At 36.8% G+C, this 18,665-nt stretch overlaps 3 protein-coding genes across 6 annotated transcripts in view; 1 reads left to right on the forward strand and 2 right to left on the reverse strand.

Annotated features, from left to right (window-relative positions):
* The window catches only part of LOC108050442 (brain-specific angiogenesis inhibitor 1-associated protein 2), a 35,187-nt gene extending 20,739 nt beyond the window's left edge, over positions 1–14,448 (reverse strand). For all 4 annotated transcript variants that reach the window (XR_001769592.1, XM_017132135.1, XM_017132134.2 and 1 more), the window contains exon 1: positions 14,213–14,448. The gene's annotated coding sequence lies outside the window, so the exon portion shown is untranslated. The remainder of the gene's footprint in view (positions 1–14,212) is intronic.
* A 766-nt stretch (positions 14,449–15,214) lies between these two features.
* LOC108050406 (protein new-glue 1-like) lies at positions 15,215–15,556 on the reverse strand. Its single transcript, XM_044457720.1, has one exon. It carries the CDS (start codon positions 15,554–15,556, stop codon positions 15,215–15,217), a length of 342 nt encoding a protein of 113 aa, XP_044313655.1.
* Positions 15,557–16,549: 993 nt separating this feature from the next.
* On the forward strand, positions 16,550–17,097 carry LOC108050413 (protein new-glue 1-like). Its single transcript, XM_017132095.2, has one exon. The coding sequence runs from the start codon at positions 16,561–16,563 to the stop codon at positions 16,900–16,902; it is 342 nt and encodes a 113-aa protein (XP_016987584.2). The 5' UTR covers positions 16,550–16,560; the 3' UTR covers positions 16,903–17,097.
* The last annotated feature ends 1,568 nt before the right edge of the window (positions 17,098–18,665 follow it).

The raw sequence follows: 18,665 nt of genomic DNA on the forward strand, positions 1-18,665 counted from the left end.
ATTTTCAGTAAGATAAAGTTGTTTTGCAAACAAAATTAAAAGTCTTTTCTCATTATTACTTGGCTTATCTTCTCTTAAATTTCTTTGCATTGTCACGTGGGTTAAGATTACAACTTCCAAAATACAATTACTTCAATTTCGAACTAAATCTCTCTTCCAGATTCATCTTCCCTCAGTGTTTCTATTCATAGCGACACTCATATCTTCAACTCACTTCGTAAATCAACTCCGACTGTTGACTTTTACCAACTTAATTGTGGAATTGAGTGTGACACACCATTCAAGCCGAATTCTGTGATTGTGAGCTACCATTGAACTGCCGTGGAAGAGCCAGCATCAATATGTCAGCACTTCGCCCCGGGTGACTTTCGTATCTGGGGGTCTTTCACCTGGGCAGACGACGTGCCAAGTCGATTACGTAGGCACACGCGTCTTTAAGTCCGATCTGTGTAACCGATCGGAAGATTTCCAACATAAACACGACCGAATGAAAATGAAAACATGGCTCAAATGAAACGCATTTAAATCTTACGAAATGCTTGATGTCGCATCTCTATATTTATGCAGATGCAAGATAAACACATTCCAGATAAGCTGGCAAAGTGAGAGTGCGGTGAAAAAAAAGAAAGAAAGTTAGGCTCTTATTTTCATTAGGCATTCGTCTACGTGATGTCTGGCTGGGCCACGCCCCCCGGCCTTGATTAGAATTCCGAGCTGAACGCCTACGAAAGACTTAGGCAACGAACTTCGCAGCTGCATTCTTTTTATACAAGGCTAGCATCGTCACTGTGGTCAGCTGGGCAACCCGATATCGCAGCACTGTGGCCGACGACTTAATTATGCATCTGCCATGAAAATATATGCAAAAACATCGCTTGTCTATTAAGAACAAGGCCAGAATCGCCAGCCAACTAACTTAGCCCGAGAAATTCGAATAGAACATTGCTCAGCTAAGTCTGTGGTGTATGATTATTGCCTTTTAATTGCTGCCTTTGCTTTGGCTCTTTGTGAAGTCAAACTCAAATTATAGCTTTGGTAAAATACAAATGTTATACGGAATAACAAACTTGTAACAAACGTAAAAACTGATAGGAAAAATTGCTGAGTCTGATAAGCCATTCTATTCCAGAATTAACGCTAGCTTAAATATTTAAAAAAAAATGATACCAAATGGTGGCAACTATATAAAAATAAGATGCTAAACTAAAAGAGTTTTTAGAAATATTATAAAAATAATTCTGGATTTATTTATGTCTTATCTTAAATTCAATACGAACCTGGTCTTGTTAGGAAGTACGTAATAGCCATTTTATGAATTACTTTAAGCCCGTTATAATAATAATAAATATTTATTATAAAAAATTCATGGTAAAGATGACTTCTTACTCATATTAGAGACCACAGATTGATTAATAATATAACTATTAATAATATAACTATTAATAATATAACTATTCAATCTGTTATAATAATAAGTACATATTATAAATAATTCACGATAAAGATTACTTCTCTAAAATAAGTGACTTCTTACTAATCTTTATCATGAATTATTTGTAATAAATACTTATTACAACAGATTCATGTTAAAAATAAATAAAGTGAAAAATAAGTTGTTAATACCCATAGCAGTCAATTAAAAAATATGCAACTTTTTAGGTGAAATCTACGCTTTTGGTAACTTTATTTATTTGTGTAGGCGTGCTCTCAACCCAAGTGCATCCTCCCTTCCTTCAAAAGGCCACAAATCACTTGGCAAACTTTCGCCGAATCGAAGAGTTGATGAGCAGTCAACGACCATTTTCCTGATAGTCAAAATACATGCGAATAATCGGGTAAACAACTTTAAGCAGCATGTCCAACATCAGTTAGGTTAAGCCGGAGAAGAAGATTGGTGCGCGGAGTTGGAGTCGCAGTCGGAGTTGGAGTCACTATTATCAAATGCTCATCATTAACATTTGCTGCCTGCTGTGGCTGAAATCTCGACGTGACGATCAAATTGCAGCACATGTGAATACACGTGTGCCAAGTCGAGACGAGACGAGAGGAGACGAGAGATCTTGGACAAAAGGTGAAGCGAAGATGTTGCCGGGACTGTTGTGAAAATGAAATTAAACTAAAGGCCGAAGACAATGCACTGGGCGAAGGGGCTTTGCAGATGCACACTCGTATCTGTGCGCTAAATTGCCGCCAGATACATTTGCGAATGAGTCTTAGACACAGCACACAATAACATTGTTTAGCCATACCAAAGGAAACCTCACTTTGTATCGCACTAGACCCCCCTTCCCCCTCCTCCCAGCTGCCATGCAAATTGAGAGACGAGGCCTGTTCGTTCAGTCAAATTGGCAGTGAAAGTAAAAGTTTAAGTTATTTTTTGCTCTCTGGGCTGTCGAACCAAAACCGAAACGTACCAAATCCCAACCGTGGCCAAACGATCCGAACCGAACTGAACTGAACGCACAGGAGAAGCTGACGACTGACTGGCACTTGCCTGCCATAAAGAGATGTAGTCCATGTTTCACTTTGCCCTGAACCAAACCGAACTGAACTGAGCCACCCAAAGGCCCCTGATCTTCACCTCCCCCGCTGACTTGAACCCACCCAAAACCATTGGCTCTTTGCAATTAACTTTTAACCAGAAAATATTTCAACAAAATTTTCTTAATGAAGAAAGCCTGGCATGTATTGAAAATTTTATTTTTTCTCGGCAATTAAAATTCCACTCCTATAAATTTTAATGAAGTTACATTTAAATCAGATTTAAGCCATTAGACTGGGTAGCTTTTTCTATGATTGATTAGTGAAAAAACTATTAAACTATAAAATATAAATTGCTAGTAAATGAATAAAGAAAAGTCTAGAAAGCAATTCCTTTTTATTTAAAACCTAATATAAGTTAAGTAGTAAAAATTAGGAGTTAATGAGTTTGTGTGGTCGTATTTGAATTAATTACCAGCTGGCTGGCCTTAGAAGATGCTCACTTAGCGGAAATTATAACTCTTGAGCCGCAGTCTCACTTGGCTGTTCCATTAACCCACTGAGCAGCACTTCTCTTGTGGATTCCCCCCAACTGGAGGAGGCTGATCACCGGACACACCCAACTTGGGCTGCTCCACCCGCCCCCCAAACATGTCTTCTTGTCGGAACGATCGTGACTCCATTTAGCAGTACTGCTCACGTACTGGCATCTCCGTCTCCTGTTTATTGCCATTGCTGGCGGGAAAAAAAGAAGCTCTCCCCATCATAAATTAGGTGCAGATGGAATCTCAAAGTGCCGACTCTAGTTGTGTCTTCGGTTTTTCTCTGGGAGCGTTAATGGCAATGCCTATACCTCTGAACAGGAACTGGCTGTAAGATCTACGCCCACATCAAAGTAAATGATAGAGAATTCCTAAGAAAATCTTATAATTTGGTGATAAAGATCAAAATAATAAACTAAAATATGTGAATGGCAGGCAACAGAAAGTACAAATGCATTGAATATGTATATGCCACTAAGAAATAAAAAAGATTAGAAAATGAATATTAGAAAATCGCCCAGCATTAAAATTAACCTATAACAAAAAAAACCATTTTGCTTACTTACAAATATTTTCTACAGAAAATTGTTTCAGGGGTTGCCTTGCTAGAACGGTTATGATGCTGAACGTTATTCCTTAATTCAATTGAAGAAATGTTGCTCTGAATTTTATAAATAAAATATATTACATTTTGTCGTTTCTGCTTCAAACTGTTTGTTCTTTATTTTGAGTATTTTTTTTAACAATAACAATTATCAACGAAACTAAACCGCGTTAAGAACTTCTACACGTGTTTCGAAAAAACGCAACCAGAGTTGATTGATTTCTAAGCACTTGTCATGGGATTTTCACGGGTTGAGCAGCGGATCGGTAGCCGAAGCCAAAACTCATTTGTCCGCCCACTCACCAATCATCGAAATAGAGATACTCGAGCCCAAGACTTGGCTCTAAGACTCAGAGATACAGACGTGGAGTGCCGAAGTGAAACAAATCGCCAAACGACGGGCAACTGACGACTGAAAACTGAAAACTGACGACTGCGTCACCTGCAAGGAATGCGACCTTGGGCTGTCGTCGGCTATATGGGGCTGCTTGTTCAGATGTCGTGACTGCCCAGGCCCAGACCCAGACCCAGGTCCCAGGTAATTCCAAATAGCAGCCACCACAACGAGAAATATCGAAGTAGTTGCGAGGGGGCTGCGGGGATCAGAACCCACTTGAAATGAAATGAAAAGACAAGGGGCAAAAAAAAAAAATAGCGCAAGTATCTCATACAATAAAACACGTTTGACGAACGATTTGATGGTGAAGATGAAGATTGAATATCTGTCAGATATACGTAGATGGCAACCACAGCCAAAGTCTCTGAGAAGACGGCGCTCACTTTTATTTTCAGCATTGCAACCGCACTAACCACAATAACAAAAAAAATATATATCCCATAACAAGCCGAAATAACAAAGATCAAACTCCAGTTGAATGAGAACAAAGGCAGTAACGAGAATAATATCTCAGCTAAGAAATTGCTATATAAAAAAGTATCTGCCATTGCCAGTACCATTCGCTGACTAAATTTATTTATTCCATTAGAAGCATTCAGAGAAACTCCATCACAGCCAAGCCCCATGAAATGGTCAAGCCACAAGCGATTCGCTCATTACTTAAATAAATATAAACAAATTTCGGATTTTTTGGGGAATTATTCTCTAACATACTATAATCCCCAGTAATTCCAAAAAAATATTTGTCTAAATACACAGCAGCAAAAACATAGCATAATGAATCCCCTGTACAAATAAATATTTGTAAAATACTTACTCATTTGCTTTATAAATAAATGGAAGGCTTTAAAAGTTCGGGAAATTCAAGGTTCCAATTAAGCAGTTAAATATGGTATATGGTGCGACTTGTAGCAAAAATCTGTAATAATTTCCATGAAATAAAATATAACTGATACTTTCCGCCCTTTCACCTGTAACTTTCCCACTGTGAATAGTTGATAGTTTTTTAAAATCTGCGTCTCTAACGTTTGCCCAGCTCGTTAATCGACTTCAGAAAGGTGGCACAGTTATAAACCCCAAACCATGAAATCGTATTAGAATCAAAGTCAATGAACTTCTACGACCGCTCCGCGTTTATTTATGCAGTCGGAGGCCCAATTAGTTTCGAGAATGTCTAAAAAAAAAAACGAGAAACCATTGAGTTATACGATTTGCCATTCGAGACAAATGCCCAACTGATTAAAACAAATATTTTTTTGTTGCAATTTGAAAAATCTGAGTAATTCTCCAGCGCATTCTCGAAGATTTGACACAGTTTTGATGAGGAAAAACCTGTTTTCAATCTGTGCTAGAATTGGTTTTTATTTTGCAGGTTTGCCTTTGTTTGTGTTTGCATTCCTACGATTCTAAATAACCAGTTACAGAATCTATAATTTTCACTTAAATTGCGTTATGCAAATTTAAATTTGCATTTGGTTAACAATGAATTTCTCCCTTTCTGGACGACTACCAATCTGTCAATTTCATTATCCGAGAATTCGGATTTCTATTCAGCTTATTCTTTTCATTGGAGTTCAACGGTTAAAAGCTGAGTTCAAGAGATTTGCATAAATTACAAAATGAATTCGCTATTTAATTTTGTAAGAGATAAGATACTTATTGTGAAATCTTGTGCTAAAGCGATTATTACATAAAGAATACTGTTTAAATATTATGTAGATTCAATTCCATAAGAAAAGTAACCTTTCTAGTATTAATTCTTTTTTTTTGCCATTCTTCTCCATTAAAAAGCAAATCTAGGTTTGTATACCAAATGAACAGGGCATTAAATCAAAACCATATTCAACAAACTAACCCCAATTATGGTCGACCAGTTTTATTATAAGCATTTCTGGCTTAAATTAGTCGTAAAACAAAAGACTCAGGCAACAAACTTAAAGCGTAATTACGGCTACGTGCTGAGCGTTATTAAACATTTCGTTGATCCACAAGCAGAACAACAAAAGTGAAACAGAAGTAAACAAATAGCGTTTTCAGGTTTTTCGAGGATCGGCACTCGTAAAAATCACTCAATAAACCGACGGAAATGACTTGCTCTCAGCAGCAAGAAGGCGGCAAAACAAAAGTATTTTGAACCGAAAGAAATTTCATAATTAGCCGCCAAGTGAAACCCAGCGACGTGAGCTAGTCAAATCACATTATCCCGAAACCGAAAAAAAAAGCAGAAGATGATGATGTAGTTGCTGCTGCTCTGTGGGGCATTCGTGCATTTAATTAGCCATTTTCACACATTTCACTTTCAACAAGCTGCCAAATTGTGAAAAGCCAAGAGATGCTGGACAACTTCATGAAACGCAAAAAAGCCATTAGCCGGTCAAGTGCACAAAGCGTAGGTTGGTTGACAAGACCGTTGGTTGTGTATCTGTGTATCTCAGTATCTTTGTATCTTTGTATCTGGTCATCTGTCGCTTCCTCTGTTTTGTCTACCCACCAGTAACTCAACAGCGGTGAATCGCTTTCAAGCGGCCAATTTCTATTTCTCCCTCCGCCGCTTTTATTTTTTTGGAAATCTTTTTTTTTGTCGTTAATTGAAATTTCCCATCGCATTGAACTTGAAAGCTCCCAGACATTGGCATAAATCTCAATCCGCCTGCAATGGCCAAAAATTCAATTTCCATTAGGCAAAGAGTCACATTGATTGGCAGTCGATGGCCCCAACGACTTAGCCAATTTTTGGCTTTCCTTTTTTCGCATTTTTTCTCATTTGCTGGGCGAACTTTGATTTCTACCTGCGCAATTAGCATTTTTGATTTATTTGTTTGTTGTGGTGATATTCATTTGCATTTGATTCCCTACCCACATACTTGAGCCTCGATTAAAAATAGAAATTGCGCCGAAACAACTTGCGGGCTTAGCTCATCCAAGCCAAAAAGTGATTTACACAAACCTGTAATAGAATAGAAAAAAATCGGATATTAATGACCAAATAAAAGGTAAGAAAAAGTGAAAAAAACTTTAAAAAATAGTTTAATTTATATTATCAGAGCTTCAAATGTCCAATTTTTTATATTTTATTGTGAAAGGTTTAAGAAAGTTTTTTAGATACTTTTCCCATATTTAAATGTCATATTAAAACAGCTTAGACTATGCCTAAACAAAAGCATTATTTTGCAAAAGCATAAACTTAAATAGTTAAAGAGCTCTACTTTTACTTTAAGATGGCCAAAACGATGCGATTTATTTGACCAGAGATTTGTGAGTGCGAAAATGCAGATTGTAAGGAGTATGCAAAATGAAAACCCCATAAAGCCAACGAACGGAGATGCTCGAAACTTTATCAAATGAACATCCACGCCAGATTAGCAAAGCAAATTGACCGTAATAAGCATTAGCAGCTTCACGGAGCTATTTGTGTGCAGCCAATATAGACTCTCTTATTAGCCACTTAATAAAACCGAAAGGCAATTAAATCTGACTAGCCGATTTTGCCTGATGCATGGTATTGACGTAAAACTGCATAAAAATGAAATAAATGCCACACTAATCATGTAATAATAGTGTGGTAGAGCAACCATATTCATAATGATAGGCTTAACTATCAAAAGTAAACGTAAATTTTAAAATGGGCAGCTTTAATTTATGTTTCAAATGTACACAACTCGATGAGTTTACAATACCGAGAGAATGTTTTATAATATTCATTTATTTAGTTAATTCAGGGGCTTAAAATATAAATTTAGTTTTTTAATTCAGGGGTTAAAAAATAAAAAAGTTTACTAGCAGATTTCTTTAAATTAGAAATGAGTTTATATAAAATAAACAAAAGCAATTTTTCTTAGCCTCCAAGAGACTTTTGCCATTGTTTGATATCCCAAAAAAATTTAAAAAATCTGAGACAGTAAAGAAAGTTAACAAAGTCAAAGTCTATATAGTTTGGAATTTGGTTGGCAGATCCGCAAGTATTATATATTAGCATTAGCATATCCTTGTCCATAACTAAAACCCGGAATTTGGCATTAATAAACGTTAAAATCCTGTAAGCTATTATTGGATGGAGTTTTTGGTCTTTAGAGACTAGCTTTGCATGTCCATTTCTTCGACTTGGCTATCAATAACACTTAATTTGATTTCATTTTTCCCATTTTCGACTCTGGTTTGCCCGCATTGCTGTGCGCCGCTTTGGTCATTAAGAAATTGTTACAAATTACCTGTGGCGTGTGTGCAAAAGCTGGCTGCCGTTTGCAACATTTGCCTTAATGCGATTTGCATTGAAAATGGGCACAAAAGTCGATTTGCTGGGCTGGGCAAGGTAACATCGAACAGAAAACTGAAACTGAGGTGGAGTCTACAAGCGAGACTGCAAAATAAAACAGAGCTCAAGCTTATTCGCCGGCTATTCACCTGCATTTTGGAATGCTCGTTGTTTGGCTGGCCCAAATAAATCGTAGTGTTTGGTCTGTTTGGGCTTTTTGCAGCAAAGCCTTTTAGGTGTGAACTTTTTTACTTAGCCACACTTCTCTGGTCCGCTCAATTTGAATTCGGTTTGAGGTCATTGGATCAAGCCAAAAACATGTTCCACTTGGGATTGCAACGCAGAGCAAATCGAATCAAAAAGATAGTATCGAATTTGGGTCGACATGCGTGTTATTATTTTGCGTGTTCAGAAAAGTGGGTGGGGAAAAAATTATATACAACATTCGATGAGGAAACGACGGAAATTGCATTTCCATAATCCAGTTGTGGCCAACATGGCGTATTCGCAATGTCCAATTGTCCCAGACGCTTCGGCATTTTTTAATGAAAGTTTCTGCCGTTTGCGCATTCAATTGAATTTCTATGAAATAATTCGTTGCAAAGGAAATTCGCGTATAAAAAAATAAAAACTACTGACACGCCCACGAAATGATTGGCAAAACAGTCGAGCAATTATGTTTATTGGCTGCTGGCGATTATTGCCGCATTCTTTTCTCTCAACCACGAATAAACCAAAGGCTTTCGATTTCACAATCGAAATGGATAAACTTGTTCTTCGAAGGCAAAGAGCTGGCCGCACTGAAGTACCCCGAAATGAGGTAATAAATAAATATAGAAAATTAAAACTAAATTACTGCGATTGAAATATTTATGGAGATAAAACTGGGTTGCATGTTACATTCGACATTTGGGTAATTTAAGCATTTTAAAGTTAAAACATTCGTATAATATTTGTAAAACTTAATGAACAAGAAAAGTAGTACCTTAAACTTTAAAAATATAAAAAATATGTATTTAATAGGCTTATCAAAAGGTTGGATAAATAAATATTAATCCAACAAGTATATAATAATAATATATAATAAATATACAATTTGACATTTTATAATCTTAAATTAGGATTATTATATGTTTTGAAGATCAAAATATTAATGGTTTTTCAACCTACAAATTTGTATATATTGTTTAAATAAATATACTTAAAGAACTAAAGTTGTAGAAACTCGTGTACTATAGGTTAAATAACTTACAAAACAATTGTATTAACCTTTGACATTTTACCAATATCTTCAATGTCAACAGGTACGCTATTCGATTGAAAAATTTCAATACCAAATCAGTATTTGTTCCCTGCGATCCATTGCCATTAGCCAGTTGAAAGAAACGCGATTCCCTGCTGGAATTTTCAATTTCAATTGGAAACGAACCAAGACAACTTTCAATGCAAATGCAGCATTGAAGGCAAAGCTGCAACTTCGTGGGTGAAGGAAAAAGGCGGCTAGTCAAGTCAATCTAGTCAACGATATGTCACTCGTTTGGTTCACCTGACTGCCTGATGGAAAAATGCGGTTAATGTGGTTAATGCCAATTGCCGTTGCTGTCTTAAGGTTCAGCTCATGCACTTGTACAATTTCCTAATTAAGTCAAATGCACTGGCATGTTTTTGTTTATTGTTTATATGGTCTTGCCTGCTCACATGTGAATAATATGCTCAAACGGCAGTTTATTTATAAGGGATTTATTCGAGCGCAAGTAAGAGGTGCAACCTTCAAACTTAAGTCAATAGGAAAAGATAATGTAAAATATGCTAAAAGCTGGTCATAAAGTTAAGTTAATATTATTAATAGAATTGAATGTGTGTCTTTTTAAACAATAGGTGCTTTTGGTTCTACCCAGTTTTCGCTTTCTACACTTTCTTATTGCCAGTTCACATGCTTTTACCTGACAATCAGATAAGTTTATATCAATAGAAGTAGCAAGTGCCAAACATCGAAATTAGACAGCTGGTTTAGCATTTACGAAAAGAAAGCTAATCGACTAGCTTTTACAATAGTTTCTATCTTTCCTTAGAAGGGAAAATATAATTTAATATTTTATTTATTTACCAGCGATTAAGGTCAGGGACTTATATATTTAAAATAAGGACATTTATTTAGATTTACTATATTGTAACAATAACCAAAATAAATTGTACAATTTCTGGTATTTAAGAATTAATAAATTAATAACATAATTTCTACAAGATAAAAATATAAAAAAAAAACTAATGTTTGATATCTTAAAAAAAAATGCCAATATCCATAAATTATATAAAAATAATGTCACACATTACGTACAACTTTTTTATATAAAACTGCAACTGACCATTTCGGTTGCTTTAAGAGTGAATTGATTTTCATGCATTTCGCTATCGCGTTTTTCTCTGAAGGAAGTGATCGCTTAATAGATTTTACTTTTTGACAGTTTACGCAAAATGAAAATTAATTTGCGATTCTCGGGCGGCGGCACGAATGCAAATAATCCGCAGTGCGACTGCGAGTGGCACTGAATGATTCGAGTGGTAGTCGAGGAAAATGTTTGGCCACTTCAAGGAAAACGGCGGAGTGGTTAAAGCCATTACCATTGCATTCGAGCCAACTCCGGCCAATGTGGCAGTTTGTTTTGGTCCGAGGCTGGCCAAAGTTGATGGACTCGTTTGGAGCGCCCACAGCGGCAGCACTAAAAGTGAATGCAGCGGGTACTTCGGGGTGCCGGGGGGCAAATCGACGCTTTAACAATTTGGTTAAAGTTTAATAAACTTTATGAAATGTTGTCTTGAGTGGGAAATGCAGTTGCTCCGCGTGGAGTCGTCGACTTCAATGACAATGGTGCAAAGGGGAGGGGGCGGAGGGGCGGCGTCTGGCTGTCAAGTGAGTTTTCGGGGCGATAATGTCCATGACAAAAAACACAAAATGAAAATAGGAAATCCTAGGAAAGCCAGGGGACATCAGGAAACAGCCAGGCTACGTTAGAAAGTGTCCATTATTCGGGTGTTTTGTATTGACTTTTTTTCTAAGTTTTCAAATTCAATTTTTTTGTGAATTTCTTTCCCTCTTTTGAATTTGGCGATTTTTGTGGCTTCTTTGGGATATTACGCAAACGGGAAATGTGCATTTCGTTTCCCTTTTTGGTTGACACTTTAATCGATTTTTTTATGCTGATGCAGTTGACATGATTATGCAATGGAATGTTGCGCTCTTGAGACAGTATATCAAACTTGTTCAAATATATGTCATATCTTGAACTGAAAATATAATATTTGATAACCAAACAAAAACAATATGAATTTAAAATGGATTCCAAATAGGCCAATTTAAAAAAATTTGTTCTTGAAATATAATGTCATTAAAATACATAACAGTCGATCAAGTCAGTAAAAACGTAGCAGCAGAACTGTTTGACAATTTAGGAACCTCCTTAATTATCGATGTTTTAGTAAATAAAAATTAGATATTTTCAAAAAAAATTGGCATTTCTAAAAAAATAACGAGGATTAGGATTGAATTGAAACTATGTTACCAAAATTAGTTATGGTTGATGATTTAGCTTTAAACAATCCGCACCTCAAAAAGTGATTATCTTCTTTTTTATTCAAAAAACAAATCAATTTTACCACCAAAATGTAAATGCAGAACTTATTCTCACTTTAAGACCTTATGGCACATAAAAAGCAATTTTTAAAAGTCTACAATTTTCAAAAAATGTGTCTATAAAAATAAACATTTGTCATATTCATTAAAAATTCTGGTATGAAAACGTTCAATTTATTATACCATAAATAGTAAAATAAATCTTTCAAAAGTAACTTGTGTCAAGATCCAATTGAAACTATGTGACCGATATTATTAATGGTTATTTTAATTAAAAGTAGTCCGAACCCAAAGTGGTCGGCTCCAAGCTGGAAATGTGTAGACCAATCTCCACCTGCATTTCTCAAAGCTGCCATTGGCTTTCATACAAACTGAATATTATCGTAAATATTTTTTATAGATTGTCAAAAAGGGGGCGGGGGGAGTGGCCACTCCCGCCAATTGGTACCACAGCCGCAGAAAGGAGGAGAAAGTGAGCCAAATGGCATGGAGCGCGAATGGATCGCTCCGAGGGTTATCATTATTTACTCATATGCAAAGGCAGTCCGGCAGAATCCAGTAATTGCACGTATGTACATCTAAGCTGATGAATTGTGGAAGCCTTGCATCCGATAGAAACAAATTTGATTAATCGCAGTGAAAAGAGAGCGCAGAAATTAGAACGCCTGTGGAATTCGATTGGGTCTTGAGCGGAGTGTCCAGTGTAATTACGGGTTGTATTGGACTTCCCAACTACAGCGTTTGTAACGAACTGATAAGCGCATAATTAACATGGCCAATAGGGAGGTGAAAAGGGGGTGGGGGGGCGTTGCGGTGCGGTTTCAGCCATGGCATCCAATCCACCTGGCCAAAACGAAAACTCCCATGTGCAGCAGAAATATGTTTGCCCCCTTTGCCCCCTATCGACCAAGTATTTTTAAGGCGTGTTGCCGGTTTCAATAGATTTTTGTCTTTAATGACTTTTGGCCGGGCTCCGCGACTCGCAACCATTTGGCCTGGCTTAATGGCTTCGATCGTTTGGCTTTTGTTCTGCACAGAATTGGCTATGTGGCTTTCGCGAGTGGGTTTGGTCTTGGGTTCGCAATGGGCTGCCAATGGGTATTCAATCTTCAGGTGTCGGTATATCTTTTGAGGGGAATACCGCTAGCCGGGCCACATAATGAGCCCGGCCAACTCAACTGTCCGGGAGATCGAGCAGGTGTTTGATGGACCGTCCGGCGGTTTTTCTACCGAAAATGGGTCACACACGCTGGGCGCAGATTTTTGACATCGATCTACGTTTTGGTGGAGTTGGAAAGGTTATTGATTTGCTAAAGAGTTAATTATACTAAGAGCCCAGAAAGGAATTTAAACGGAAGAAAGCTATTATTCATTGGGTATGGGAGAATATTGGTATATTACAATTTTTTCGATTTAAAAAAATTAATTTAATATCGTAACTATATATAATTTAGCTTGTATATAAATCGAAAATAATAGTTAACCATAGTAAACAGGATTACAAAGGTCAGCCAAAGTTTAAATACTCTTTCAACTAAAACCAACAAGTAAGATACTTAAACTCATATGGGTTTTGTTAACTATTATTTCCAAACTTAAAAATCTCCAATAAAATTGTTCCCTGACTTTAGGTTATATAACAACCTGAAGTTCAACATTTTAATTTTGACTAAAAATCTAAATTTAAGTCTTCAAACTTAAGTCTACATAATCATTTAATTTTCAAATTAAAATAGGTCCTAAGTAACCCCGAAATGGAGACATTTTTTCAGCCACACATTTCATTCATTAAAGCTTTAAGCGATATCAGAAAGCCCCATTAAAGTCAAATCCACTTGCTAATAATTTTGTTTTGGCTTGAATTGCTAAAACGTTTTAAACCCATTGAACAAACAGGGTTTCGAACAATGCAAAACAAAGGCTGAAATACCGGGGAACTCATTAAATAAAATGAGAACAAGCGGTTTGCCAGACTGAGATGGTGGGTAAGGAAAAAACAATCAACAGTCGCAACAGCTACAGCAACAGCAACAACAAGAATTAACCACAAGAAGTTGGTGCAAAATAAAGTCCAAAACAAAAAAAAACAATAACAACACAAAATACCCAAAGATGAAAAGTTCAATGCACGCAAATCGGATTAAGCAAAGAAATTAAGTAATACTTGTACTTGTGGAAATCCATTGAACTGGAAGTGGGCCTAGAAATGTGGTAAATAGAAAGGGTGTTCGGAGATTGGCCGGACGTATACCGCCCAAAAATAACCAACAGATATTTGAACTCAGATAAAATTTAGTTCTCTCACCTTTAAATTGCCAGTAATGTGTGGAGCTCAAACCCAAATGCGTAAATCCAAAAATGATTAAGAGGAAGTTTTTAGTTTCTCACAATTATGTTTTTTCCAAAAATCCCGAACAGTTAGCACTCCGAACTTAGTATTTTGTGGTCGACAAAGGCGCAGGCGTTACGAGTTTAAATTGCACAAAAACCGGGTCTCAGAATCACGCGGAATCGGGAAAAGCGAACCGAACGCATCAAAGTTCAAAACTCGACTGACCCAAAAGTTGGGGCTCTCGATTCCAATTCCATATGGCGCCCCACACTCAAAAGCTTGTCTATATAAGCTTTTAAATACAACTGAGCTTTCTTGGGGCTTATGTGCCGTTTTAACTCAGCCAAAAAGTTGGCAACCTGTTACGAAAATATATTGGCATCAAGCACACAGGAGAAATATTACATTTATTTTTAATTATTACAAATATTTTCCAACTTTACTGTTACTTTTATTTGTCAAACTAGATACAACAGCATATTGTGCAATTCTTTTTTTTAATTCTAAGATAATGTAGGCCTTGATTGAATACTTTACTACCAGCCAGCGAAAAGATGGTGTCGATTTTTGTACAATCAACTCAGTTCCAAATAATTTACGATGGCATATTTTACAAAAAATAAAAATAAAAATAAAAACTGAAGTAAGAGTATTCTCGGAAAGTTGTTTCATTTTTTGAAAACGGCTTCTTCTTTAAAACTTACGAAAGGTAGCACCCCAGTAAATTTTTGTATTCATTTTTGATATTTCTATTCCTGCTGTTAAATTTTCCCTAAATCATGTTGCCAATAACTATTAATCTAATTATAATCATATCTCTGATTAACTCACGGACCATTAAATTTTTTCATTTAATTTTGCGAATGTAATAAAAACTAAAATACAAGTAAAATAACAAAAGTGTTTAAAAATATATGCTTAAGAGTCGCCTAGCCAAATCTTTTGGGTCTGAGGGTTCGAGTTCGGGAATCTGCTTCAATCCTTATCCGCACCTCCGCGCTTGTGGTGGATCTTACGGACCGTTCTTGGCCTCTTGATCTTGCGCTCGTAGTGGATGACGGTGGCCTTCTTCTTGGTGGATGCCGTGGTGGTGGCTGCAGTGGTGCTGGTGGTGGTGGCCGACGCTGCAGACGACGTTGTTGTAGCCGTGGTCGGATCAGCGGGGGTAGCAGGATCAGCGGGAGTAGCGGCAGCGGGAGGCGTAGCGGAAGAAGGGGGCGTTGCGGAAGCAGGGGGCGTGGCGGGACCGGTGCCAGCTCCCAAGGAAGTCGCAATGAGGGCCACCAAGCCAAGGAACAGAGCTATTTGGGATCGCATCTTGGTTTATATCTTCAGATATTGTGACTGATGTGCCTCTTCTGGCTGAAGCCAGAGTATTTATAGGCGAATCGGTAGAAGATGTCTTACAATTGTTTGTTTAAGCGATTCACCATATGCCATCGAAAATTATTTAGAACTAGGTTGTTAATACAGCTTTTCATAGGCCTATAGTATAACAGTATTTACTCAAAATAAATATTTAAACAACGCCAAATAAGCAGTTTTAGAAGGTCCAAATTAGAAGCTTTTGTTATAGAATCTAACATATTGCTGTTGATAATGTCCACAAATGTCCTTCCAGAATCCTCGTCGTCGGGTAGTCCTAAGAAGGAAATAATACAAACTATGTACAACATATTATTTTAAAACCTAACTTATGAGGCTCTGCAGTCCGTTTTAAATGTACATTCCATTGAGAGCCAATTCGTATAGTATTTCACTATGTAGATATACGAATAATAAATACAAAGTTATGACACCCGACGATTTTCTTATTCCCGTCGATGGTTTTATTTTTTGTCCAGTTGCACAATGTGAAAGAAGTATTTAAAAAGAGTAGTTCAAAATAGAAGCTTTCTTTCTGGTTTTCATTTTTTTCATTTTTTAACGAACGATTATAATATCCGCGATGGCTAAGGAATGTACTCTTCGCTGACCAGTAAAAGGCGACATTTATGGACATTATTATTTGTCTACAGCCATAAGTTTATTTCCAAAAGCTTATAGTTTGCACCAATTAAAAGTCACATACTTCATAGCTCTCTTTATTTAAATATTTATTTTGAGTGAGTACACTATAGGCCTATGAAAAGCTGGCTGTACTAACAACCTAGTTCTAAATAATTCTCGATGGCATATGGTGAATCGCGACTATGTACACACCAATATTTTGTTTGCTTAAACAAACAATTGTAAAACATCTTCTACCGATTCGCCTATAAATACTCTGGCTTCAGCCAGAAGAGACACATCAGTCACGGTATCTGAAGATATTAACCAAGATGAGATCCCAAATAGCTCTGTTCCTTGGCTTGGTGGCCCTCGTTGCGACTTCCTTGGGAGCTGGCACCGGTCCCGCCACGCCCCCTGCTTCCGCAACGCCCCCTGCTTCCGCAACGCCCCCCGCTGCCGCTACTCCCGCTGATCCTGCTACCCCCGCTGATCCGACCACGGCTACAACAACGTCGTCTGCAGCGTCGGCCACCACCACCAGCACCACTGCAGCCACCACCACGGCATCCACCAAGAAGAAGGCCACCGTCATCCACTACGAGCGCAAGATCAAGAGGCCAAGAACGATCCGTAAGATCCACCACAAAAGTGGAGGTGCGAATAAGGATTGAAGCAGATTCCCGAACTCGAACCCTCAGACCCAAAAGATTTGGCTAGGCGACTCTTAAGCATATATTTTTTAACACCTTTGTTATTTTACTTGTATTTTAGTTTTTATTACATTCGCAAAATTAAATGAAAAAATTTAATGGTCCATGTGTTAATAAGAGATCTGATTATAATTAGATTAAATTAAAAAAGTGAACTCCATCGATCCTGCAAAACTAAATTTTTAACCGAATAACTGCACTTTTATGACCATAACATTTCTTTCAGAAATCCGATTTCAAAGTTGCATACATACTCCATATGATTGTGAATTTATTCTGTAAAAATCTGCGTTTAAATCTTGGTTTCAATTTGGAATATATGTAAATGATTATGGTTTAATTCTCTAAAAATCGGTACCTTCATCTTGGTTTCTATTTTTGTCCCGATTTTTCGTCTTTTTTATGATGTAAAGGTGACCAAAAACCCTAAACTGCTCAGCCCATAACTTTTCTTACAGACATCTGATTTCATAATGGCATACAAGTATATGAAAATGATTGTGTTTTAATTCTCTAAAAATCTGTATCTTCATCTTGGTTTGTATTTTTCGGCCGATTTTCCGTCATTTTTATGTTACCCCTTTCCAAATTTTCGAAAAACGGCTTTGCAGAAAAGTGGTTCCAAACCTGCACTTCTAATTTCATAACTTTTCTTACAGACATCCAATTTCAAAGTAGCATACCTCTTAATGATTGTGGTTAAATTCTCTAAAAATCTGAGTTTTCAGTTTGTTTTGTATTTTGGGGTCGATTTTCCGTCATTTTAATGAAAATTTTCGAAAAATGGCTTTGCAGAAAAGTGGTCCAAAACCTGCACTTCTAAGCCCATAACTTTTCTTACAGACATCCGATTTCAAAGTGGCATACCTCTAAATGATTGTAATTTAATTCTCTTAAAATCTGTGTACCCATCTTGGTTTGTATTTTTGGGTCGCTTTTTAGTCATTTTTATGAGCTTTCCAAAATTTCGAAAAATGGCATTGCCAAAAAAGTGACCAAAAACCTAAACTTCTCAGCACATAACATTTCTTACAGACATCCGCTTTCGTAATGGCATATAACTAAATGATTGTGTATTAATTCTCTAAAAATCTGTATTCATCTTGGGCCAAAGAAGGTCCGTAAGATCCACCACAAGCGCGGAGGTGCGGATAAGAACTCCAAGCTCAAAAGAGAATCCCGCCAGAATTAAAGCAGATGCTCTTAGACCCAAAGGATTTGGATAAACGACTCTTAAGCATACATTTAACCCTGTTGTTATTTTACTTTTACTTTAATTTGTATTACATTCACAATATATAATATTCTATATTTCGATTTCGATGCTTAAAAACAATGAAGCTGACATATCCGGACTTATATACTACCTGCAACAGAAGGAAGATTTCCTTGGTCGAAAATATGCCCTTTACTGAGTTTCAAGCTTTTGACTGCAATTTTAATACAATGGTATAAAAATGACAAGAAAATAGACCCAAAAATACAAAACAAGATTTAAGCATCGATTTTTAGAGAATCTAGCCACAATAATTTAGACTTCTACCACTTTAAAATGGAATTTCTTAAAAAAATGTTATAAGCTTAGAAGTTTTTGGACATTATTCTTCAAAGCCATTTTTCGAAAATTTGGAAAGGTGATATATTATAACAAGAAAGGAAAGCTAACTTCGGGCGGAGCCGAAGTTGATATACCCTTGCAGAATATTCCATAAATTATATTCTCC

Source organism: Drosophila rhopaloa, unplaced genomic scaffold (assembly GCF_018152115.1).
Source record: "Drosophila rhopaloa isolate 14029-0021.01 unplaced genomic scaffold, ASM1815211v1 contig_163, whole genome shotgun sequence".
Classification (NCBI taxonomy): domain Eukaryota; kingdom Metazoa; phylum Arthropoda; class Insecta; order Diptera; family Drosophilidae; genus Drosophila; species Drosophila rhopaloa.

Bases quoted from the DNA above. Each gene is read 5' to 3' on its own strand.
- LOC108050406 (XM_044457720.1), bottom strand. From the start codon at position 15,556: ATGCGATCCCAAATAGCTCTGTTCCTTGGCTTGGTGGCCCTCATTGCG.
- LOC108050413 (XM_017132095.2), top strand. From the start codon at position 16,561: ATGAGATCCCAAATAGCTCTGTTCCTTGGCTTGGTGGCCCTCGTTGCG.